The 26,064-nt window shown below is 38.4% G+C and overlaps 2 protein-coding genes across 3 annotated transcripts; one reads left to right on the top strand and one right to left on the bottom strand.

Annotated features, from left to right (window-relative positions):
- Positions 1 to 12,265: 12,265 nt before the first annotated feature.
- LOC109018701 (heavy metal-associated isoprenylated plant protein 7-like) lies at positions 12,266 to 16,549 on the top strand. The gene is made up of 5 exons (XM_019000850.2): positions 12,266 to 12,681; positions 12,805 to 12,973; positions 14,118 to 14,311; positions 15,651 to 15,741; positions 15,977 to 16,549. Exons 1-5 carry the CDS (start codon positions 12,673 to 12,675, stop codon positions 16,309 to 16,311), a joined length of 798 nt encoding a protein of 265 aa, XP_018856395.1. The 5' UTR covers positions 12,266 to 12,672; the 3' UTR covers positions 16,312 to 16,549.
- An 831-nt stretch (positions 16,550 to 17,380) lies between these two features.
- LOC109018711 (SNF1-related protein kinase regulatory subunit beta-2-like) lies at positions 17,381 to 21,106 on the bottom strand. Of its 2 annotated transcripts, XM_019000863.2 has the most exons (5): positions 20,518 to 21,031; positions 19,352 to 19,530; positions 19,087 to 19,249; positions 17,545 to 17,867; positions 17,381 to 17,459 (listed from the first exon to the last, which is right to left on the bottom strand). In XM_019000863.2, the coding sequence occupies exons 1-5, from the start codon at positions 20,725 to 20,727 to the stop codon at positions 17,456 to 17,458; spliced, it is 879 nt and encodes a 292-aa protein (XP_018856408.1). In that variant the 5' UTR covers positions 20,728 to 21,031; the 3' UTR covers positions 17,381 to 17,455. The 2 variants fall into 2 exon arrangements, with proteins under 2 accessions (XP_018856408.1, XP_018856407.1); XM_019000862.2 differs by having other exon boundaries at positions 17,381 to 17,867; positions 20,518 to 21,106.
- Between the last annotated feature and the right edge of the window lie 4,958 nt (positions 21,107 to 26,064).

Here is a 26,064-nt window from a genome sequence, read left to right as displayed (position 1 = left end):
CGTTCCTCGTTGCTCCGAACGTTCAGCTTCCACCTACAGTGAGAGTAAGGTTATGAGCCCTAAATTTAATTCAAGCACGTCTCTTATGAATTGGAGCCAGTAGTTGTGATTCTTGTGTATTGGTTGTATTGAATATAGTCCCAACAAATCACGGCGCTCAAAACCCTCAATTTTACATTGTATTGAACACTTGCGCTCGAGCGAAGTGTCGAGCGCAAGTCGAGCGCACGTTGTATTGAACATTGGCTCGAGCGATATGTCGAGCGAAAGTCGAGCGAACCTCTCTGGAAGAGTTCTGCTCAAGCGCCACGTCGAGCGCACATCGAGCGAACCTCTCTGGATGGGTTCTGCTCAAGTGCTACGTTGAGCGCACGTCGAGCGAACCTCTCTAGATGGGTTCTGCTCGAGCGCCACTTCGAGTGCACGTCGAGCGAACCTCTCTGGATGGGTTCTGCTCGAGCGCCATTTCGAGCACTTGTCGAGCGAACCTCTCTGGATGGGTTCTACTTGAGCGCCACTTCGAGCGCACGTCGAGCGAACCTCTCTGGATGGGTTCTGCTCGAGCGCCACGTCAAGCACACATCAAGCGAACCTCTCTGGATGGGTTCTACTCGAGCGCCACTTCGAGCGCACGTTGAGCGAACCTCTCTGGATGCCTGGATGAGTTCCACTGAGTCGAGTGCACGTCAACCGAAGCTCGATGTAATAATACATCGATACAATAATACATTATGATACAATAATACATGTCCTATACAATAATACAATAGCCTAGTTTATTTTTAAACTAATTTTTTGCTTCTAATTTAATTTTTTTAGCTTCATTGATTGTGATATGGATCCTAGACATAGTGGAAATGTTCGTCCACAAGGGGATGTGGCGGATGCCAATGCTACAACTCCTACACCGGTGGGTACTTCCACCCCTAGAGCCACTCCCAGTTGATATAGAGGATGAGGATATGTTTAACGAAGAGGAGGAGATGCCCATTGAGCAAGATCAACCACCACAGCCTTCTAAAAAGAGGTCATGGACATGGAAGAATTTCACCAAAATTCCTGGTGATATTACGAACCCAGTAGCAAGATATCATTATTGTGGATCACTTTGTGGATGCCAATCGAAGAAGCAAGGTACCAGTGTGTTAATAGCACATCTAAATGGTTGCCAACCATATAAGATAGCGAAGGGATTGCAAGCCACTGATCAGACCAACCTCAGTTACCAAACTTCTACAGCCACTGGTGGTACACAGATTAAGAAATTACTCATCCCTCAATACAGTGAGAAGATGTTGAGGGACATGCTTGCAAAGATGATAATTACTGATGAGATGTCATTTACCACAGTCGAGAAAAGTGTTTTTCGAAAGTTTCTAAATTTTGTTAAGCCACGATTTCACATTCCATCACGGTATACAGTGATGCGAGATTGTATGAAGAGGCATGCGAAGGACAAGGAGGAGATGAGGAAGATGTTTATTGCCACTGGCCAAAGAGTGTCGTTTACGACTGACACATGTACTTCCATACAGAACATCTGCTACATGTGTATCACAGTACACTACATTAACAGTGAGTGGATTTTGCATAAAAAAATTATTGGTTTTAAAGAAATTGTGGATCATAAAGGTGCATCCATTGGGGCGAAGATGGATGATTGTTTAAAGGACTGGGAATTCAAAAAGTGCTATGTATTACAGTTGACAATGCCAGTGCAAATGAAACAGCAATTGATTGGTTTAAGCGGAACACGACGGTGAGAGATGATGTCATTCGTGCCCACGAGTTTATTCACGTTCGATGCTGTGCTCATATCATTAACCTCATAGTTGTTGAGGGATTAAAAGAGGTTGATGATTCCATAACCCGAGTCCGCAATATTGTACGATATGTGAGGGTTCCCCTCAAAGTCTTGCCATGTTTAAGGCAATAGCAGAAGATCTGAAGATTGAATGTTCTAGTATGATGTGCTTGGACGTTCCGACTTGATGGAATTCTTCATACATGATGTTGGATGTGGCACAGAAGTACCAAAAAGCATTCGAGCGGATAGAGGTCAAGGATGGGGCCTGAGGTATGCTTTGTTGGAGCCAGCAGGATAGGGGCTCGGTGCGCCGAACGCATATGATTGGACCAGTGTTAGTTATTTTGTTGAATTTTTAAGAACTTTTTATGAGATAACCATGCGGCTATCTGGATCCAAATATACGACTGCGAACTCATTTTTCAGCGAGCTCTCGAAGCTTCACTTCCAGTTGGAAAATAGTTGTACTAACTCTGCTGGATTGTTATCTGCTATGGCTACGAGGATGAAGATGAAAATTGATAAATATTGGGGGAATATTGAGAAGATAAATAGATTTCTATTTGTGGCTGTGATCCTTGACCCCCGAGTTAAGTTGGCTGTTCTAGAATTTTGGGTAAATTTCGTCCTCGGGGCAGTGAAGGCTGCAGAGTTTATTAGATTGCTAAGAAGTGATGTTGATGACTTATATAATCACTACAGTACTAGGGCTCAGCCTTCATCCGCAGCTGGTAGCTCCTCACATTCGAGGCCGACAGGATCGACAGTTTCCTCAGGTGATACTGACCCATCTGTAGGGGTTAAAGGCCATCGTATTATACGGCAGTATCATCAACTCATGTCAACAAGGAATATTATGCATTGTACATCTGAGGTTGAACGATATTTTATGGAAGTTGTCGAGGCACCTAGTGATGTATTTCAGTTATTAACTTGGTGGAAAGTTAATTCCACCAAGTATCTAGTCCTTTCCCGTGTGGCCCGAGATGTGCTAGTCATTCCTGTCACTACAGTTGCCTCAGAGTCGGCATTTAGCACTGGAGGTCGCGTGTTAGATGCTTATCGGAGTTCATTGTCACGGTCAACCATGGAGGCCCTCGTTTGCACACATAATTGAATAAGTGAAACACCCATTGGACTAGATACCGTTGGCGTTGATGCCGAGAGCTATAGGCTTGAATCGGATAAGTTTATATGCTTTTAAATGATGATTTAATTATTTTTAATATTTCTAACTTCTACTTTTTATGATTTTATAGATCTAATTGTGAACCCTAACATAATTACCGATGATTGAGAGTCAGGAACGGACGCTACTTAAGAGTTGGGATGGAGTTAAGAGAACCCCCTTTCTTGGTAAGAATCAAATTATTCTTCTACCGTGTTCAATTTTTTATTATCAATTTTTTTCATCTATTGATTGCAACTTTCTATCTTCATTTCAGGCATGACCAATAGAACAAAAAGCATTTGAGTGAAATTCGTGTTTAATATTTATGTAGTTATATTTCAAGGCTGAGTCATATTATTATTACGTTATAAATGGGACTGTTATAACTTATGGCTATATCATACATGTTATTTACTTTTTAAACTATTTATATAGTTATATTTATGTAGTTATATCCCCAGCAAAGACGTGGGATAAGTACTCTTTATTCTATAATTTCTATTAGTACCTATCCATCCTCTCTCAAACGTTTATAATTTATTATCCAACTGAAATTAATCGAATTATACAAATTCGTACCATCATTCTTCTCTATAAAATTTTAAATTTGTGTAATTTTCGACTCATGAGTCATGAGCACTTCTAATGCTAAATTAGTAAATTTCAGGCGGACATAAAACAAATTAAAAATATAATCAAAATTCAGTAATAAAATCAGAATGAATATTTAAATTATTGAAAACTCTTGAATAAACCAAATATTTGTAGATGGTTCACTTTTAAAAAAATATATATGTTGCTCACTATCTGAAACGAAATTGAACAACAAAATTTAAATAATAATAAAAAAAAAAGAACAGAAAACAACAACTAGAAATTTATTTCTGAACGGAGTTCGGAAATTTAATTCGAAGTCGGAGCTCCGACATCCGTTCGGAACTCCCTCCGACCACCGTTCGGAGTTCTGATCGGATGTCGGAGCTCCGACCTCCGTTCGGAGTTCCGATCGGAGGTCGGAGCTCCATTCGGAGTTCCGATCGGAGGTCGGAGCGATGAGTTCCGATCAGAGGTCGGAGCTCTGAACTCCGATCGGAATCAGACTCCAACTCAGTTTGGAGTCAGAGTCGGAGGGGCAATTCGGCTCCAACTTTTGTCGGAGTCGGAGGTCGGAAACTACAACTCCGACTCCGTCGGAGTCGGAGTCGGAGCCCACCCCTAGTGCCTGGTCCTGACCTCATCAGGGGGTGTTATGTCTTCGTTCCTCCTCTGGCGTTTGGGGCTTCTGCTTCGGCTACTTTCACGCTAATGACCTTTTTCCTTCTTTGGCTTGAGATAGTCGATCAGCATTCTTTCGAGCTCCCCACTTCCTGCGAGGTTGGCGACCCTCTTCTTTATTGGAGAGCAATCCTCAATCCAATGAGTGTCTGACTGGTGGTACTTGCTGTAACAGTGTCCCTTTACCAGCAAATGTTCTTCCTCTCTTACTGTCTTATTATTTTCCTATACACTCAGGTTATTGTGAACTAGGTGGCGCCCCTAGTCTCAACCCTACCCGATCTTCTTGTCTTTGGAACTATTCTAGTTCTTGCCTTCTGACTTGATCTCCTGCTTCCTTGGCCGTAAAGATCCCACAGACGGCGCAACTATAAATGACGTGTTACACACCACCAACTACTCAGATGATCTACAACAGATGAGAAGGCGGCACTTATCACCTAGGAAAGCTTCAATGCCTAAGTTAGAGGATCATGATCTCAATATATGTATATAAGCAAAAGTTGGGAGTTAGTGTTACCTTTAGGTGTTATTTATAGGGGTATCGAAGACATAGATGAGGACTAGTAATTCCGTAATAAGCGAATGAGATAACCAATCCTGACCTACCGGCGTTATCATATCACACGATTAAATAGTGTGTCCCTCAGTCTCAGGCCCTTGGTCTAAACTCGTCCACTAGTTGTGGGCTTATCACCAAGGGACATGATGAACATAATATGCTGAAAGTGACACGAGTGTGCAATATATTACACGAGTGATCAAATCAAATCATAACATATGGCATATTTGAAATTGGACTGATGTTTTGGAGATATTCATTATGAGCAACATTTGACCAAAATAATTAGACATCCTTTCACTTGAAATAAAGTAAAAAGGCATATATGCGTACTTTGACCCACATGCCATGGAATTTCTTTGGATTTGTATTCTATGTCCATCTACACAGTTAAATTTAAAAGAATCATAAAAAAAAAGTTTGAATTAATTTTCGAATGAATGGTCTAAAAGGATGGTAATTCTTTTTATAAAAGGATTTTTTATTGCTAAAATAGTCTTACAACATCTCAAGAAGTCGATTGAATACATGTGGGAATGTCTTCCATTCCTAAAATATCCTCTTGTAGAGATAAAGCTTCTCGAGCAAGAATGTGTGAAGCTTGATTTGCTTATCTTCTTATATGGATAACTGACCATGAGGCAGAAGAATTGAGCAATGTCTTTGTATCCTCTATTAACTAACGAGCCTGGCTCCAGTTTGAGTTCTCCTCTAAAAAATTATTCACCATCTGGAGAGCATCACCTTCCATTATGAGTGATCAAATACCCATATCTTTGCAAAATTTTGCTGCAACCATAACAACATAAGATTTTGCAATAACTGGGCTAGCATTTAGATCTTTGGTAGCTCTAAAAGATCCTATGATCTGGCCTTTTCCATCTCAAATGATAACACCAAGCATCTCTAGAAGCAGTACAACTAGGGTTAAGTAAAAATTCATAAATCTGACTCCGAATCCGACAATGCTCTGACTCCACTCCGACTTCGACAATTCAAAGTCGGATTCTGAGTTTTTTCCCCCAAAAAGTTGGAGTCGAAGTCATGAGCGAAGCAATCTTCTAACCAGGGGTCCGGGCCTGGAAATTGCATATGCTCCCTGACTAGCAATTGATACGGTACACTGACAAGAACTCCCGAGCCGTCAAGTCAAGATACTCCTAAGTAGTGCCACTAAGAGCCATCTGAAAGATGATGCAGCTGGACACCAGGAGTTGCCAGGTGTTGGGATGGAGTTGTGCCGGGGCCAGCCCAAGGTAATTGAGAACCTCGCAAACGGGACGGCAGAACTGGAGGCGAAGACTATTGGCAATCATCAAAGGGAAAAAGGCCACTCGTGACGACGTGCCGTCAGGATTCACCGCATGCTCACCCCCCAGGGAATCTCTAAGACGATGGAGGGGTGAACGTTGTATTTAGCACAAAACACCCTGAGGTCTGCGCCAGAGACTGACAAAATTCAGTGTTTCCCTGTGAAATATGGCACAACGGTGTCAGCCTTGGGTGCCATAATGGTGGTGAGAAGTAAGGGGAAGAAAACAACGAATGCAGTACGCGCAAAAGAGAGGGAGAAAGTGGCAAAGGAGGAGTAAAAGGCCTGGGAAGGAGAGTAAGGCGCAGCAGCAGGAGAAGAAGCTGGGAGAAATGGCAAAAACTCGAAGAAATGAAATGAAAGAAGTCTGGGAGAGATGGAAGGGAGAAATGGAGGGAGAGGAAGGAGAAGTGGGCTTTATATAGCAGAGAAAGGTTGGAGGGTGTACGGGAAATGAAAGACCTTGATAGTGATGATGCCGGTGAACGCCACGTGGATCCTAGCAGCCAAAGCAATGGCACAAATGGCAGCCGTTGTGTCAAACGTGTGGGAGGCTCGAACCAATGAGGTCCCAGGACATGGAGAGAAAGGCAGCCGGCACGTCCAATTAGTCGTCAAGAGATGAAACGGCCGTGGGAAACAATGAGAGGCATTCATTGAACGGACAGGTGGCCTCGGGAACTCAAATCTGCGGGAGCTGAATGGGTGACCTCGAGAATTCAACTAACGGATGGCTCATTAAAGACAAAAGACAGAATGGTAACGGGGGCCGACGAGACGCACTCATCAAATGGACAAGTGGCCTCGGAACTCGAATCAACTGGAGCTGAACGGGCGACATCGAAGAGACTGATGAGCAGCACCATTACTGAGAGGTGTTTTGAGTTCCCACCACATTTCTGTTATAGGAATTCACGGGGTACTGTGAGGGGGGGCCCTCGGAGAAAAGGGCCTAGGCACAAAGAAATCAAGCTACGGAAACCCCAGGCCCCTCAGCCGAAAACCCAAAGCAGGCTAGAAGCCCAGTCTGGGAGACCATGTACCAGTCCCACAACCATAAGCGTATCTGGAAAGGCTTTGGCACCGAGCTCGGCTACGCCAAGAACCCCATCTTAGGATTCGGTAACCTATCGAGCCCTGCCATAAGGTACAATGCGAACTACCGCTGCTGGAAGCAGGCGGCTGGGCATGTCTGATCGTGGGCACATCAAACCTGAGACACATCGTATTCAATGCGAGTCAGGGAACTCAGCACGCAACGACGTGCTGCCAGAGGGATGTAGGACGGCTCGACCACGACCTGACACCCTGCCACGACAGGATGGTGGCAACAGGTCTGACCGAGCATGACCTGACACACCACGATCTCCCTCGACCTGACACACTATCACGGCAAGGGGGAGTGGTAGGAGGTCTGACCCAGGTACGACCGACACACCACGATCTCCCTCAGTAGTCGGGTCCAAACCAGGTATAAATAACAGTTATCCCTCCCATGGGAAGGCTCTCTGAACCTTTCACCATTTTTCTAGTTCTCTAAGTTTTTCCCATCACTCGATTATTATTCACTAACTTTGGTATCGGAGTGACCCCAGAAGTCACCGGAGCCCCCATTTCTTCCTCTTAGTTGCAGGTGGTGTGAGCTTGGTTGCGACAGTACTGCTCGAGCTGCGAAACACAACATCAACGTAAACAATTAAGACTGATCAACTAGACAGGTTGTGCTTGCGATGCTATTCAAATAATTTGCTTTCTGTTCTTGTGCCTTGTAAACTTTGCTTTCTTTCTATCTTGAGTTTTGTTTTTTTTTTTGTTTTTCGTTCATTTTGGACCATTATCATTGCATATATACCATTATTATTGTTTGCTTTGTTGATACTATTATTGAGAAGCATTTTTATATTATCACGATTCGCAATGTACTCTTTTGAACAAAACAAGCTCAAGAATTAGATTTTGAAGATTAATTTATTACTTTCTTATACACATTGTTGTACTTGGAATGGACCTTTTGCGGTTTTTCATGAAATGCTTGGTATCTATATATATAAAAGAATCCCATCAGAGTCTGTCAGCTTGTTGATTAAAACTGTACTTAATTCATAAAACAAGCTCACGCGTGACATTGCAGCAATCTGTATGAGCTTTCAATGCCTAGCACATTATAAGGCAAGAAGTTGCATCGAATGAATGCTATGAAACAGAACATCAATTATGTCAAAAAGATGCCTGTTACTTGTTACAACCCTGCAAACATAAATATTTGCTACTTATCAAATAATATGCTTCATCATGAAAGGAGAAGCATATTCTTTAAGGATCGAGGTTTTTGACCTGATCATTAGGTATATGCATCGACTATTACTTTTCAGAAAAATTAATGGATAATGCTTCCCTACCTTGTCCTGCATGCAAAACTTCCATGTTTAATTTATGGTCTCATCTGACCGGTGAGCTGTATCTCAAAGGACATTTTCTAGTATTTCTACCACAAAAAGGGTTTAGAGTGAGGTACTTGGGAATTCAAAAGCCGCTAAGTGCATTTGTGTGGTGTCACTCGTTTGATAATTGGTAGGGCTCGGGCTGATAGTAGCCGTGGTAGTAATTTCCCGGAGCCCAGCTATCAACCAATCGCGGGTCCCATGGAGTGCCTGTCAAGGGCGCTAGCACATACCCCGGGGTGATCATCACCACCTCATGCACCTCACATCTCGGCAAAGTGGAACATGCAACCCGCCTGTTGTCTCAGCGAAATACGCATGCATGTGTACGTTGCAAGTAATTAAGCAGAAATGCAAACAATAGTAAAGATTCTCCATAATTTGCATCAGAAAACCAAGTATGATCTGTGGTAAGCAGACTACCACAGACGATGGCTCAACTCTGATCCATCATATGCATGCATGCTCATACTTATCAACTCAATTAAAGAGGTTAGAACCCGGCCAATACTATGTTTGACATTACCCCCAGATGGGTTCCCCCCAAAAAAAGTCACAGATTGCAAAAGGTAAAGCATTTTCTTGAAATGGGATGAGATGTTTAATCCAGCAAGAAAGGATTCTCACGGTTTCCTTGGCAACACAATGGATAAGGATTCATACAAATTAGATTCATGATGCTTTTAATTCAATTCATTACCTGCAATGATATACAGATCGAGAGGTGGATCTAGCAGTGTCAGGGTTTTAAGATTAATATGCTTTGAAGATAGTATGCTCAAAATAGAAACAAAACATATAATACATATAGATTATGCACGTTGGTTGTTCGCATGAAACATGACAAACATGCACCTTATATATGGAGCTTGCACAATATGTAATATATTCATGAACTTGGTGGGGCTGAATGGACCGCCCTATCTAAGAAACTCCCCATAGAGGTAGATGGGGAGATTTAACTGTTCACTCTCTTTACCTTTTTTGACTCCTACACTAACGTCCCTCCAAGGACCATATATCATTGAGATAATTTCTTCAATTTGTTATGGCTTTTGTTTTTCATGCATGTTTAAGCTTTTAATCCCGCTTGATCGTGGAATGTTCAAGAGCTTTTGGTCATGAAAGAGATAGAGTACATATAGATTATTTCATGACATAAATATTTAATTATGCGGCTATTTCTTTCGTACTTTTTATCTTAAAATTTGTATAGAAAACTAATGAATCAAAATCTAAAATCCACCTTTACAAGCTTTACAAGTTCGAGACATCTTTCTTTATTCTTCCAAATCACGTTGTATTTTTTAATTAATTGAAAGTCATGTGATAACATTTTTTTTAACTCCCAATATTCTATTTATCATTAATGTAAACGCGGCTGGCTTACAATTTAAGGGTCATCTTCTCGTTTTCTCTCTCCAGAGGAGATTTTTTTCTCTCTACCAAAGGAGCCAACCATCCCAGCTTCTCCACCCAAAGGGGGCTGGAGCTTCAGCTCCTCCCTCTGTCCGGCCAACGCTAGACTTGTACATCAGTTTTTTTTTCTCGATTTTTCTTTAGTTTTCCGTTCATAGCACCAAGATACGTCGATCTGCTGTCTACTAGTCACCTATGACCTCCACGCGCCCCAACCAACAAATTCTCCAGCCATCGATCTATCAGATGGTAGAAGAAAACCGACCAAAAGAGCGGCGAGCACATCTCACGCACGATTCATACTACACGAGAGCCTCACACGCCGTCACGCCATGGGGAGTCTGTTGCCGCCACACACAACACCATCAGGGTCAGCGGTTTTGGATCTCTTAGATCCAACTTTTATCTTCTTTCCAAGAGTGGCACATGAGCTACACGCGCCTCCACAGCCAGTGATAGTCGTTTGCTTGCGAATCGACCCATCTTCCTATTGCTACTTTCCTATGTTCCCACTTTTCATAACCAATGATCAAGATAAAGTGATCATGAAAGTCTCCTTCAGCCAGTCCAGATCATCAAAATGCAGCACACAACAATCCACTACGACTTGTAGTCGTAGTTTTATAGTTTGTTAATTATCAGATTATTCAAAAACCTTTTCAAGCGGCTTTGAATTTAATATCTTGTAACCACTTAATTTATCTATAAAATACTTGTTTAAAAAAAAAAAAAGGTGCTATGGCTTTATGCATAAAAGTTTATCAAATTGTGTTTTATTTTTTATTTTTTATTTTTTATTTTTTATTTTGTAGTCTTCCTTTGTACGTATATATGTTTGGAGGACAACTTTTACAAACTTGTTTGGTATTTACGTAAAAGATAGCAAAGAAACCAACTCTTTCCCGAGTCTTCTTCCCTTCTTTTTTCTCCCTTCTCGTACCATTTTCATGTCATTGGGACACTAGACGAAGATAATGCTTATCATAACACGTGGCATTCAAAGAGTGGTGTTTCTTAGATGGTCCCATTCCGATACAGATCATTGATAATAATGTAGGATGGAGCCCACAAGTTTTGGATTTCAGAAGCCCAAGTGATGAACAAAGCACACCGAGTCACTGGTACCCACTACCCAATAACCAATGGTCGGTGGACAGGACGAAGCCTTATTAAGATCCGGTGACAGCCAGCCACGCTCTGAAATTCAGATTCTTTCACAATAGTTTTTTACAACTTCACGTGAGATTAATCTATAATAAATAAAATTTATAATCTAAATATTTTACTAATTCACATTAATATATATATAATTCTTTTTTTTATAATTCTTTTTTCTGTAGATTAAATATTTTATACTAAAAAAAATTGCAATATTTTCAACAGAAAATTATATTGTTGGAAAGAATCAGACTAATTACCCCCATGTGACATAACTGAGAATTTTAAAAAAAATAATATTAGGACTTGTTTGGACACTTCAAATATTTCATAATATTTATAAATAGTAATAAAATAATTTATGAATAGTAATAAAATTATTTGAATTAAGATATTTTATTGAGTTTTGAAAAATAAGAGAGAAAATATTGAATAAAAATATTATAAAATTAAAATATTGTTAGAATATTATTTTTTAATATTATTTTTATTTTGAAATTTGAAAAAATTGTATTATTTATTATATTTTATTTGAAAGTTTGAGAAAGTTATAATGATTAGATGAAAAGGTTGAAGATTTAAAATTAAAAAGTGTTCATGTTTGAGTGATGTTTGGAAAAGAAATTATGAGAAGTTTTGAGATGAGATGAGATAGTTTGTATTCCCAAATAACATCTAATGGCTCATTTGAACACTTTAGAATATTTCAAAATATCTGTGAATAATAGTGAAATAATAATTTGTTAATATATAGTACTAGTGAAATTATTTAAGTTAATATGTTTTCTTGGAATTTAAGAAATGAGATAGAAAAAGTTGAATAAAGATATTATAAAGTCAAAATGTTATTTGAATATAATTTTTATTTTAAAATTTGAATTTTTTTTTTTTTTTTTTTTTATATAGAAGTTTGGGAAAGTTGTGATGTTTAAAAAATAATTAGATGAAAATTTTAAAAATTAAAAATTAAAAAATATTTTATATTTTAGTGATATTTGATAATGAAATATTTAAAAATATTTAAAAACATCTGAAAATACACATTAACAAGGACCTGCAACACTGCTCAGGCCTACAAACGTTGGTCATACATATATTTCGTGTCCTATTCCTTTAACGTAAGCAGTAATTTTGGGTACAGCATTTCATTCGAGTCATATACATATATAGAGAAAGATGGATATAGATTGCAGGAAATGAAGGGTATCTGATGAGGTGCTGAGTCAGTCAGAGGACCTACTTCTCGCCTGCATTAAATTATTGCACGTCGGCTCTGCAGAATCCCGATGTTACTTCTTTTCTTCCTTGTTTTTACCCCCACTGATCATGATCTTTCTTGTTTTCTTACTTCAATGTTCTTCCTCTCCTTCCAAACACTTCAATTCCCCATATATATGCAGAGGCCGGGAGACACACTAGAAAGCTAGAGATCAGGCTGAGCTCTTGAAGTCGAGTACGCCATTGCTTGCATATCATTTCTGCTACCAGCTTGTACTTTGATAATAAGCATCGATCGTCGTTACAGAAATGGGCGAAGTAAGTTAATTAGTTTCTTTCTTTCATGGATCCTAATGCTGCTAGAAATGAGTGGTTTTAAGTAATATGTTGCGATTATGCTGTTTGTTTTTATAACTGATGAACAGTTCTGGGTGATAATAGGAAAACAAAGAACAGGAGAAGAAAGAAGAAATAAGCAGCACAGAAGAGAAGCAGGTCGCCGGGGAAGAGAAAATGATAGAGGATCAGCCACAGGAGATTGTGCTCAAGGTTGATATGCATTGTGTGGCCTGTGCGAGGAAAGTGGCAAGAGCCTTGAAAGGATTTGCAGGTCATGATTTTGTTTTACCAGTTCAATATCTTACCCTTTTTTTGATTCTCCACTCTTTAAAACTGTAGACTGCATGCATGAAGATTGGAAAACGAGAACAGTACTGAAAATGGTCAAATTTTTTTATTTTTTTTTCAAAAAAATGTTGAAGATTCAGATATATATGTGTGACTGAAAAATTGAAGTGTCAAGCCAGCTAATGGATCTTTGAGGCTGATGAGATGACAAGATGGAATCATTTCATCCCTACAATTTTTTTTAAAAAAAAAAAAAGAGTCTAAGCCCGAAAAATTATGAGTTTCTGTTTCATTTGGTGTAAAATATGAGTTGTTTTTACTTATTAATCTATATCATTTTTAGAAGTACAATAATTAAAGTATTACATGTTTCATATTAAATAGATGCTATCTATTTATGCAAAAGATGTGATGAATATTCGTGATTAATGTAATGATTTAAATCTACTAATTTAGGGCATGTATGGATGCTATTAGAATTCTCAAAACTTCTCGTAATCGTATTTTCAAATATCACTCAAATATAAAATACTTTTAAATTTTAAATATTCAACTTTTTTATCTAATTATTACCTAATATTTATTCAAACACAAAAATCAATATAACTTTTACAAACTTCAAAGCAAAAGTTATATTAAAAAATTATATTTTAATTCAATTTTTTCTCTCTTATTTTTCAAAACTCTAAAACATCTTCACTCAAATTATTTCACTACTATTTACAAAATTCTAAGATACCAAAGATGTCTTTAGCCTTTGTATTATGGTCTTCTTCAGATCAAGTGCTCTTGATAATTGATATGTTTCTTTAGTGTTGAACACAGCGTACGTGCGCCCATGTATTAATGGCACAGCCTACCTAATTTGGTGCATGGACACCGATATCTTTGATAATTTGTTTTGGTCCATGCATGGCTTCCATGAATATTATAATATAAGTGACAATCCAATATTAATTATATATAGTTTTCCTAAGATCGGGACTTCCAAGGAGTTCTGTAATTCCCATCCCCAAAAAAAAAAAAAAAAAAAAATAAGAAAGAAAGAAAAAGAAAAAGAAAAAGAAGAAGAAGATTTTCATATATTCATACCTAAAATTTTGAAATTAGTAGAGTTATTTTTGCAGGAGTTGAGGAGGTAACCACGGATAGCAAGGCCGGCAAAGTGGTGGTGAAAGGAAAAGCAGCAGACCCCATAAAGGTTTGCGAAAGACTACAAAAGAAAAGTGGCAAAAAGCTGGTTGAGATAATTTCACCTTTGCCAAAACCCTCTGAAGAGACAAAAGAAGAAAAAATAGAAGAGATCAAAAAAGAAGAACAGGTAAAACTATTAATCTTGCGTACCTATATGTACATAAAATGAGTACTACACTAACATTATGCTTAATTGTTAGGTAAAAATAAATGAAAAGCAAAAGAGAAATTAAGAGAGTCGAAGGAAATTAAAAAAAGTTTTAAAACTAGTGCGAGTGCGAAAAATAGAAAAAAAATTTATTCTTAAGTCAATGTTTAGAGCACGTTTAAAAAATTGTTTATATCACATAATTTAATTTAAAATATAAATTTTAAAATTTAAATCTTACAAATCAGATCTTTAAATGATATAAATAATATACTTTATAGACTAGTTTAAAAATAGAATAATTAATAAAATAATTAATAAAAATTTATTTATTATTTTTGGTTGGATGAAGTTTGGTGGGTATGTAGGGTTTTTACTTTTACTACTTTTCTCTCACTCCCTCTTCAATTCCCTTGTTCACCATTATCACATGGAAGTACGTCTGTGGCATCTCTCCCGGCCCACATGTACTTTTTTTTTATCTTATCCCTCTCTGTTCTTTAGAACTTGCCCGTCCTAACGGTCTCAAAGTATGACCCTTTGCCTATATAAATCTTTAAGAGGTTACCTCTACAAACATCCCTACACGTAGAGGAAAAAGAAAGAAGAAATCAGGAGTTGCATTGCACTATGTAGCTACTTTTGATGCCCACGGCACAAACTTATATGAGTAGGGTCAGACTGCATGGAGAGGAGACAGTTAGCAATGGCTGCCGTATTCATCATGCTGACATGAAAGTAACCCAACCGCAATTAACCCACCCGAGTACGTACGTAGGCACATTTTACAATATGGCACTTATCATCACTGTGATATATACTGTGAGGCTATTGCGAGCTTTGACCCCACGGCTGCCCGCCTGCTCCTGGAAGGGCAAAAGTTGCTGTACTGCAACTGCAACAATGGGGTCGTCCTTCAGCCTTAAGCCTAGGTTAGTGAGAAATTTTAAGGGCCATACACTTAAATTTGCTTGTCCTTATTTACAGCGCAGCAAATATTTTCAAGGCTGCTTCTGGTAGCTTTTGCTGCTGTTCTCACTGTTCTTCAGTGCTGCTGGCTTGTCCTGTTGGGATGATCTTGAGGCAGTAGGCCGCTTGCCTTAATTACCAAATAAGCATAACTAAATCAGAGATAGACCAACATTTTTCTTCTTGTTTGTCTAACCCAAGTACTACTTGTCCCTTGTTTATATCCATTTCATTATTTTGAAGTTAAATGTTTACGAGGAATTCTATTTTCTTTGTTATGATTATCATGGGATTATGGAGATTCTTAAATCATATGTACTTTCTGATGAACAATTGGATCTTTTGCCAGCCTCCTGCTGTTATTACTGTTGTTCTAAAAGTTCGAATGCATTGCGAAGCTTGTGCTCAAGTTTTACAGAAGCAAATCCGAAAAATACAAGGTACGAAGTTGCTAGAAGATTTCACTGTCTAATTTGGCGAGATTTGACGGTTTGTAACAGTGTTTAAAATTAAATTCTATATCAAGCTGCTGTATGCTTGATGGTGTGTGTCGTCGATATATAACCACAACCATTCCCAATAGTTCTTTACAGACATCGATCGAGCAATTAACCACAAAAAATGAAAAATGAAACGTATATCTGCAGCAATGTGAGATGTTGGAGTGTATTGCAGGTGTTGAATCAGTGGAAACAGACCTAGCCAATGACCAAGTAATAGTTAAAGGAGTAGTGGAACCAACAAGGCTGGTTGACTATGTGTACAAGAGAACCAAAAAGCAAGCTTCCATAGTGAAGGATGAAGAGAAGAAAGAAGAGGAAAAGAAGGAAGATAAAAAAGAAGAGAAGAAAGATGCTGAGGAAGAAGGCAAGGGAGAGGATGATATGAAGATCAGTACTGATATCAAGCGAAGCGAATATTGGCCAACATCCAAGTACTTGTCGGAGTATTATGCATATCCTGCTCAGATATTCAGCGATGACAACCCCAATGCTTGCTCAATCATGTAAATTTAACACATGGTGTGCCTATTGTTGTAGTTCCTGAACAGCTGTCTATGCAATGTTCTACCTGTACTTAGATAAAATAATAAGAGAGAACTTTTCCTGTTTTTAGATAAAATAATTGTGTCCTGTTTTTTGCTCTTGAGGTATGAAATATGTGCCTAATTGACTGTAATGAGCAACGGTGATCTGAGTTTTTGTATCAACTAATTTAGCAGATAAAGTTGTGAGTATTGCATTCCAAGTAGCTTTAGAAAGTACATATATTCTATCTTAAGAACTTTCAGTTTATATTCTCCAAATGTAAAGCTGTCGCCTCACTCCACCTGTCAAATAGAATACACATGTTCTACCTATATCTTTCCGAATTGTAGAAACCGTTTTCGGGTCTGGTTACCACGGACTTGGGGTTGGGGTCTTAGTTTTTGATTGGCAGCTCACTTGTGACACCCTGGTCGTCCATTCTCAAGGTTGGGATTGGGTTTAACATGCCCATCTACATAATTGTCCCTTTGTGTTACTAGTAGTTTAGCACCTTTGATGCTCGAAACTTTCCTAATTAGCTATTTACTCCCACCGGGCACAAATATGACACCAATAAGATCTCAAGCGCTGCAGTTTGATCAAAGTTGCTGCTTATGATAGTTATGGGAAGCCTCTGGCTTAGTTCTCTGGTTTCCCTATTTATTAGATCAGGATTTGGGAGATTTACAATAACACTTAACTCATGTGGCACCATTTCATGGCAGGTTGGGGTACTCCTAACTATAAACCTGTCACTGTTGCTTATTTGGAGCTGGGTGAAGAGCAAATTGAATAAGCAATTGCTTGCATTTTGTACATACAAGCGTGACTGTAGGAAGTGATATTCACTTGGAATATATGACTCTGTAATGTGATAGATTACATAAATAATTAAGATATGTGCATTTGCAATATTTTCCAACTCGTTATTCTAACCCTCTTATTGGAATCCTATAATACTTTATGGAAAATTAGCATATTAAATATTCAATGTTTCATCAAACAGGGAAAGCACAGCAGAAAATTGCAAAGAGGAAGAACAAACAATAAATTGTAGGATCAAAATGGTAAATAAGCAATTGCTTTACTTGAAGTAAAATAGTTGAATTTGATTTTATGCTCCTTCCTAGCTGCTGGGATAACAACCTCTTAAAATATATTAACTACATAAAAGAGTTTAAGATTACAAATGTTGACATAGATGTATGTGTTTACCTCTGCAATGACTTATAGAGCACCACTGTCACGTACTTAGCTCTAAACCTATGAGTTGTCCCAAGTGCTACCACCGATGGGCCACTCTTCCCTTTTTGCATGTAAAGATGATTAAGCACAACGTGTTGAGGTCTTGACAAAGGAGGTGAGATCTCCATGTTGGATGCAGGCATGTTGAGCAAAGTCATCTGCAAATGTGGAGGCACCAATGGTGGCTCCTTGGCAAAATCTTCAGATCCAAGTTGCATATTGTTATAACTTGAGTCTGGGGACTGAGGAGGTTCAAAACTAGAAATGCTTTCAATGTCTTCAGGAACATAATCCTGCATATTACATTAATAAACAATGACTTTCAGTCTAAATTAGAAAATTGCAGCCCCAAAGCTCCCCCAATCATTATTTTCCAACATATTTTGACTAATGTAAAGTTAGCCCGTTTTGTTCTGATAAAAAATTAATAATAGTATAAAGTTAGCCTGTATGGTAGGATCGTAAATGAAAGGCATGCACTGCTCTAAATGACCAAAACAAAAGATTGCGTGATGAGTGGATGCATGTATACACTATTTCCAAAATGCCATACTATAATGATAACAACACCACATGCATGGAATAAGAACTAAAAACATTAATACAGTAAGTGAATAAATAACACCAAAATTACAGAGACATCAAGAATGTGAATCTGAGACTGAATCAGAAGCTGCCACAAAGTTCATGAAGACAAACAGCCAGGATACCAACTATCCTAACCAGCTACCACAGGTGACAAGAAAAAGATACTGAGTTGCTTCAACCAGTATCAGGTGAACCACTGGTCGAGAGAAGCTCATTTATGTGCAAATAACTTCACCAGGCCCCCACCACAATGTTAACTCAGTGCCTTGAATATTGATAGTCCAAGCTCATGTTGCATCCATTCATCCCACACATGTTTTGTATGCATGTGTGGGATGAATATTGATAGTCCGAGCTCATCTTGAATATTGATAGTTGGTATGCATCCATTCATACCAACTATCCTAATCATTCATCACATGCTTTGTATTTTAATCCATAGTTTATATTTTCATATGGATCACCACGGGTTAAAAGATTGTATTCAGCAGCAGAAAATAAGTTCTCTGTTCAAATCTCAGAAAGAAATATAGAAAGAGCTGGGAAAAGGAAAGGGAATAAATACAACATAGAGCTTTGTTTGGTCGTGAAATATTGGGCAAGATGGAGGCAAAAAGAAAATGGGTTGAAATAGTAGGAAATTTCTGGGAAAGTTACATATTTTACAACCCAAAACAATGTTGAATTGCTAAAAAGAATTAGTCAGTATATCCAAATCCTATTTGTAGAAACAAAGGCTCTAGAAGACTGAGATCCAATAGGCGTAGTTTATACAAAAACCACTGGTTATATATCTCCGAAAAATCTTAAATTCACAAATATGGCTTTAGTGTTTCATCGAGACAAACTACACAAGTTCTCAATACTATGATCGTCGCATTCATCACATATGCAGGCATGAACTAGAAAAGTGAAGATATTAACCTGCAAGTCCACAACATTGTAAGCGTTTCCTGCCTCATCTTGGGCCCAGGGCAAGTCAGGGGCATACCTCCAACGTCCATCGACAATAAACCTGTACTGGTAAACACCAGACGGCAGAACTTTCATTATAGTGAAGTCTTTTCCTGATCTCTGCAGATGCAATCTGATCAACAAGGTAAAAGGGATATTAGGTGTTTACATAGCAGTTTATGAAGCACAACTAAAATTTAGAAAAAGAAAGAAGAGGGCAGTAAGTTTATGGAACCGTGTCCTCCAATTATCCCATGATCCCTCTACCGCCACTTCCTTGCCATCATAGCTCCATGTAATCATTGTTGGAATTCCTTGCTCACTGTACATATCTTCATACCCTGAAGCAGTTTGCATCCATGAATGGCTTGAATTGTAAATCTCATCAGGTCTTTGTAGTGGAACTACAGGGACCTGCAAAGAGAGAAACAAATAAATTACAGGGAAAGACATGCTTTGATAGAACAATGCACAGGAATAACAAACACAATGCCAGAATGTACAACAGGCGCATACATGTGCGGTTAACGACAAAATATTTTAGGCTAACGCACGTTGTATATAAAAACTGGAAGGGATTTAACAAATAGTGATTCAATGGTAATTGAGATGCTTCTAAGGGACCAAGCCCGACAAAGTATTAGCAGGATGCAGAAGGTATTATGCGCTGATATGTCTGTAAGAATTGCCTCCGTAGCAAAGCCCCCATAATAAGCCCAGCCAAAAAAAAACAAAAGGAAGAATCATGCTTCTATCCAGAGTCACTTACCATATACAGCAAGATCTAAATTCAGCACTCAAGTGCTATTGTGGCATCTAAGGATGCATGCATCTTGACAAGTGATTATGCTTTAACACTCCTCACTAATTTCAAAGACCTAAAGTACAAGCTCATCGCAGAAACCATACTCTTAATGCAAGAGGTAACAGCAATTCAATTTTCGTCTGTTAAATGAAGAAGCTAATATGGGAAAAAAAATCTATATATACTACTAAAAGCCATTAAAACACCAGTATTCTTTTTGATCTTGCATCGAACGAGTGGTGAGTGGCCAACGGAAGCACTAGACTATTGAGGAGGCAAAATCTGTTTGAAGTTCATCTCCAAAGATCTTCAGCAAAGAACTTTCACCTCAATTCTGCTGAAGTACACACCAACACCCATGAAACATTTTCAACAGCATTTTAACCAATTAATCAAATTCCCCTCTACCGAATCCCAAACATCAATCGCTGAGCCATAGAATTACAACCCCATACGTAAAAAACTGACCTTGGCAATAACTGATATCAAATTGGAATCTCCTAACCAAATTTAGAGCAAGTAAACACATGCAACATAAAAAATAATTTCTTAAAAAAAAAAAGTCGGAGACGGAGGGAAAGAGAAAATGAACTCACTTGAGGAGTAAACATCAGAGGCGACTGGGTCGCTCTTGGGCTATGAGGAGGGGATTGACCCATCATGTCAGGAGAAGAAGCAGAGGCACCATGAGCTCCGCCAGGTGCAGCCATGCCTTCCTCCGAACCACCACCACCTCCTTCTACACCACCTTCCTCAGCCCCAGATGAGCTACCACCCCCATCTTCTCTTGCATTCACATTACCCATTTTTATTATCGCCAACAAAAAAACAAAACAAAAAAAATTGAAAGAAAAGAAAAAGAAACCCACTTGCAGAATCTCAAATGGGAGTCCCCCACAACAACACAATTATACTTATACCCACAATGAATTGAAGAAAACCGAGGGCAACTCAACAGAGAGAAGCCCTTCTAGATGCCCCATTTTGGAGAATTTTGTTACCAAAACAAAAACTTGATAGCAACAACAACAAAATAAATAAATAAATAATGGTAATAATAATAATAAGAAGAAGAAGAAGAAGGCCTTTGACAAGCACTGGAGAGCACAGAGAAGAAAATGAGAGGGGGAAGGTTTAATTAAAGAAAAATGGTTCCATTAAGTTAATATAATCTCCGACGAGTTTGGAAGATCCAATGGTGGCCCAATGAATTTGATGTTTTATGTAGCGGGGATGGTCGTCACGTCATCTTTTTGACATAGTCCTTTCCCCTCCTTTTCTTCTAAACTATTTATTCATTCATTCCCTCCTAATTATTTTTCCACCTCAAAAAAATTGGTTACCCTATTTTCATCCACCCAAGTCATTAAGATTTAAGATGATTATATAAACAATATTAATGATATTATATTTTGCGATTCTACGACATGTTATGTTGATAAATATTGATATTCGTCTTAAATTTTTTCATTCTTAATTACTTTGACTAAAATGATATACTTTAAATAAAATTTTACTCAAAATATGTTAAATATAATAGTGGAATGCGTAAACACTGCATAATTTTTTTTAAAAAGAATCGAATCTACTATTAAAAAATTGAGTTATGTTACGTACAGTCATTTTTATATACTCTTTACTTACTTCATTGATGTGATTGATCAAAATAATTATTTTATATTAAAAAAATAATACAATCAATTCACATTAGTAGCGTGTGCAAAAAATACGTAAAAGTAACTGCACATAAACTTTTTATAAATAATTAGTTTTTCTCATATGTGTTCTATATATATCTATTTGTTTTCAAAAAAATTACGTAGCGCTTATACATTTTACCGCAAATATGATTTCTCTTTATTCAATATTTGTACAAAATCGATAGTGCCTTACTCATTGAACGAAAGAACCATACCATTCTGCATAACCCTTGAAACCCAATCGATATCGATTCATGCAATGTGATGGCGTCGGGTGCACCATTTTTATCTTCAAATTTGTTTGGGCATACTCACATAAACAGTGAAATTACTGTTCATATCTTAGTAAAGAGGAAAGGGTGGGCCTACTTGCGCGCCGCCTGTATATGACTCTCTCCTGCAGCGGATTGGACGACGGGGAAAGCACCCTAGCTTTACTTTATAGCAAACACATAAAAATAGCAATGCCATTGCCGACCATAACCGACCATAAGAAAGAGCCAAGCACAGCCCCATCTATGTTTGTTCCTTTGTGGTTTCTAGAGTCCAACACCCATCTCTCAGACTGATTTTCATCCCACGTTTGTGTAGCCTTATATCAATTCGCTCGCTTACTTTTAGGCTTTGTGTCACATCACATATGGCAGCCTGGACTGTTTGTATCGAGTTCTACAGTTTCTTTTTGAGGTTCCTGAATCTGAAGATGGTGCAGACCATACAGGGGAATTAACCATCATGAGTTGGATGGAATATTAAGTTGTTTAACTGCTTATGTCAGATGTGTTTGGGAGATGAACATTTTGCAGAGTCTTTAAAGTGAAATCTTGATATGATATAGTGGGACTTGGGACTGTTGTCCAAAGGAGTTACTTGATCACTATTTTGTTAAAAGAGTTAAAAAGGGTATACATCAATAGACCAGGCATGTCAGGGGTGGGGAAGCTTGTTCATGGTTTTGATTAGCACTTTAGCAGTGCCAGTTTTGATGGGAAGCTGATCTGTTTGACAAAATAGACCTAAAAATCTGTTTCTTTTCTTGGTTCCTGCATTGCATTTGTTTGAATAAAGACCTGTGCAATTGGTTTCAATAAAGTTTGCCTATGTCGTGCTTGATATTTCAAATGCTTGTTTTGTTTTTGAGTTTTTCCTTTTGCCGGAAGTTTCCCTTGTGGCATATGATACAGTTTGAGCCTCCAATCACCAACAGGCTTGCAATGCTTGAAAAAAACAATGTGAGGTTACATATTTAGGCGAAGTTAGTCTTTGAAGCCAGAATGTTGCAGTCTTTGTACACGTCCCAGCTAAGTAAAGCTATCATAACCGCAGACACATTTCCTTACAGATAATACAAGTGTTTAGAGGTTGAGAACATTCCTAACTGGTTCCAAGTTTCTTGAGTTCCTTTCTACCTCAGCCTTGCTCTTAACCAGTTCTTGTTCAGGTACCTATATCCTTTCTGTAAGTTAGTCTGTGTGCATCAAATTGGAACTGAGTTTTAATGATTTTTTAGCTTTCTCAGCTTTTCTGAACATGTAAGTATAAGAAATTCCATCTTGAAGCCTAATGTGAGGGTGGAAGGAGTCAGCTGAAAGGTGATTACTAGCTGAGAATTGGAATGTTCTCAAGCAAATGAGCTGCAGATGTGCTACTGCTCATCGATAGCAAACAGCCAAGAAACTGATGTTATTTTCACTTGACACTTGAACACGTTATCGATTTCAAAAAGACTTTGAACGGGTAATTGGTTTATTTTTCTTGACGTTTGTCTGTAAAAGTTGAATTCACGGGACGAATTGGAGTGTTACACAAGATAATAATAATCAATCATAATGAAAGTTATGATCAAAATATTATTACATAACAATGATGTCTTAATTCATGAAAATTTTTTATTGTTTTTTATCACTCGTGTGTTGGTCTTCGGGTTGGTCCACACGTCCCTTCAATGCCACGTGGCAAAATGCTATTAGAAATTTCAACTAGAGTAGAATTAAAAGAACTTAATTGTAGATTTGTTTTCGTGGAAACTCAACAATTGAAGGGGTATTTCTACAATCGAAAGTTGAGAGAGATTAATTTTACCGTTTAACCCTTCTATTATTATTATTATTATTATTTTATCATAACCCCCCTTATTATGTATTGGTTAGTCGTGGGCAGTTAAAAGATATATAGAAGGTGGAGCTCTCCACGCTTCCAACAAAGGAACATGACCAATAATTATAAAATAATGTCACGTAAAATTGTGAAGTGTGTAAATATTATGTAATCGTTTTGAAAAAGAATGAATTTCACTATTAAAAAATTAGTTTTTTTATGTGAGTATGATATTTACTTACTTTTTTCAAAAAAATTATACGGCACTTACGCACTCCATGATTGTAAATATCATTTCTCATAATTATAATTAACGATAAAATTTATCTTCTTGATTTTGATGTGAAGGTACCCCACTAAAACATAATAGAAGGAGAGAGGAAGAAGAGACAAGAAATAGATAAAGGGCTGAGAAAAGAAAATGTGTTAGGAGGGAAAATATGAGATGTGACATAAATAAGAGGGGAAGTGATGTAAAGAAGGCAAAGGGCAAAGGATAAAGAGAGTGAGCCAAACGACTTTGGGGGGACGGTTACTTCAACGTCTTCTCCAGCTTCTTCAACCTTGCAACCGAAGCTCCAACGACAGATTCTCCACCAAAAGATAAATCTACGATTTTCATTGTACATTGAGGATGAGAGATTATAAAAGACTGTAAAACAAGTATATTATAGTGAATTCATCTTCCTAAACAACCCGTAGACGTAGGTCCAGTGCTGAACCACGTAAATCTGTGTATCTCCCTCTCTTTCATTTTTCTTGCATTTAGTTTCCGTTCACCGCCATGAATATACGCATCGACGTCATACTACTGCACCGAACTACCGCCAAGGGCTCTAGACCACACTGATTGAGGCCCGAATTGCCATAGCGGGTTAGGAATGATTTTTTCTCCCCTGCTGGCTTGTTGTGCCATTTTTAGGCCTTAATAGTTGGCGTCGTCTGTGAGATCTCGAGTTATTTTCTACACCGAAAGCTTGAGAATGGTGATTTTCTAGTGCACTAAGTAATCACCGAATGAGCAAATAAAGGTTTCCCATATAAGGATTCTCGGTCCTCCAATTTTTATTTTTATGAACAATATTGTTCCAAGAAAAATGGGCGGGATACAATTTGTTGCCCATGCTATCAGATTCACTGCCCGTTCAATCACATTGTGCACTTAGATACAGTGTGCATGCGGGATGGGCGCCCACTACGCACGAAGGATGCAATAGATTGAGGATTATGAAAGTGCATTGTGCACGTACAATGCATGATTGTGCATGGCATGCACAGCGACATGGGGGTGCACATTACGTGCACCCAAGGGACACACGGCTGCTGGGGACCGCGTCGTTGGATGGCCGGGCTGGACTGGCGGAAAATGCCCCACCAACTCCACTCTGCGCTAGAACCACGGGCTAGCAGGACCCATCCCACCATCCATAAGAAGAGCCCAGGACAACCACCGGTGGCCACCTGTTAGGGACCCCGGTCTTGTTCCTAACACTAAGGACCACAAGCTTGCCTTGGTGTGAATGATGACTGAGTGACCTTGCCAACTTGTTTGGTCTTTGGACAATAATGGCACGTATGATGGCAATAATGGGTTCCTAGGTTAATGAAAGTTTAATGTTTGAGTGATGGAATGATGATGATGATGAGTTCGAGTGATCTAAGGGATGAATATGAGTGTTTGATGCAATGTGGAACGGATAGAAGGTTGCCCTTGATGTTGGGGCCAATTGGATGATGATTAGGGTAGAGTTTTGTGTGGTGGTTAAGGAGGATTTCGAGATTGGAAGAGTTGGCTTAGAGTTGGAGTCTAAGATGAGTTACTAGGGTTTGGGAATGACGTGGAAGAATGAGGCTAGGATTTGGTGGTTGACTGAGTCTAGGGTTGCTCCTTGACTTTAGGAATTGATTAAAGGTAAGATGAGGAAGATAGAATTTGGATAAGGTAAGTGGATGAAGATGGATGGTGTTTGAATGAGTCTATGGTTGTTCCTAGAGTTTAGGGATTTGGAGTTGGATGATAGGATTTGAATATGGAAATATAGGATTTGGATATGGTAGATGGAATTTGAATATGGTAAGAGGATAGAGTCTTTAGTTGACTTGGTATATTGAAGGAGTTGAGAGATTTAAGAGATTGATGGAGTGATTGGAGGGATTGAGTGATTCTAGGGAAGTTCCTAGGATTAAGGGACTGGATAAGATAAGATAAGGGAGATATGATTTGAATATAACAAGAGGATTTGGATATGGCAAGATTTTAGGAGTTGTTAGGAATTAGAAGTTTAACTAAGGCAATGGATGTATTTCGAATTTGGAGGATTTGGAAGATGGAAGATGGAAGATGAA

Source organism: Juglans regia, chromosome 4, assembly GCF_001411555.2.
Source record: "Juglans regia cultivar Chandler chromosome 4, Walnut 2.0, whole genome shotgun sequence".
Lineage (NCBI taxonomy): Eukaryota > Viridiplantae > Streptophyta > Magnoliopsida > Fagales > Juglandaceae > Juglans > Juglans regia.
The sequence above is the reverse complement of the archived record's forward strand: the minus strand, read 5'-3'. Positions and strand labels throughout refer to the sequence as shown.

Bases quoted from the DNA above. Each gene is read 5' to 3' on its own strand.
- LOC109018711 (XM_019000862.2), bottom strand. From the start codon at position 20,727: ATGGGTAATGTGAATGCAAGAGAAGATGGGGGTGGTAGCTCATCTGGG. The intron at 19,531-20,517 runs GTGAGTTCATTT...CTCTCTTTGCAG, and splicing joins CTCTGATGTTTACTCCTCAA to GTCCCTGTAGTTCCACTACA. The intron at 19,250-19,351 runs GTTCCATAAACT...CTTGTTGATCAG, and splicing joins TGGGATAATTGGAGGACACG to ATTGCATCTGCAGAGATCAG.
- LOC109018701 (XM_019000850.2), top strand. The intron at 14,312-15,650 runs GTAAAACTATTA...ATCTTTTGCCAG, and splicing joins AGATCAAAAAAGAAGAACAG to CCTCCTGCTGTTATTACTGT. The intron at 15,742-15,976 runs GTACGAAGTTGC...AGTGTATTGCAG, and splicing joins GCAAATCCGAAAAATACAAG to GTGTTGAATCAGTGGAAACA.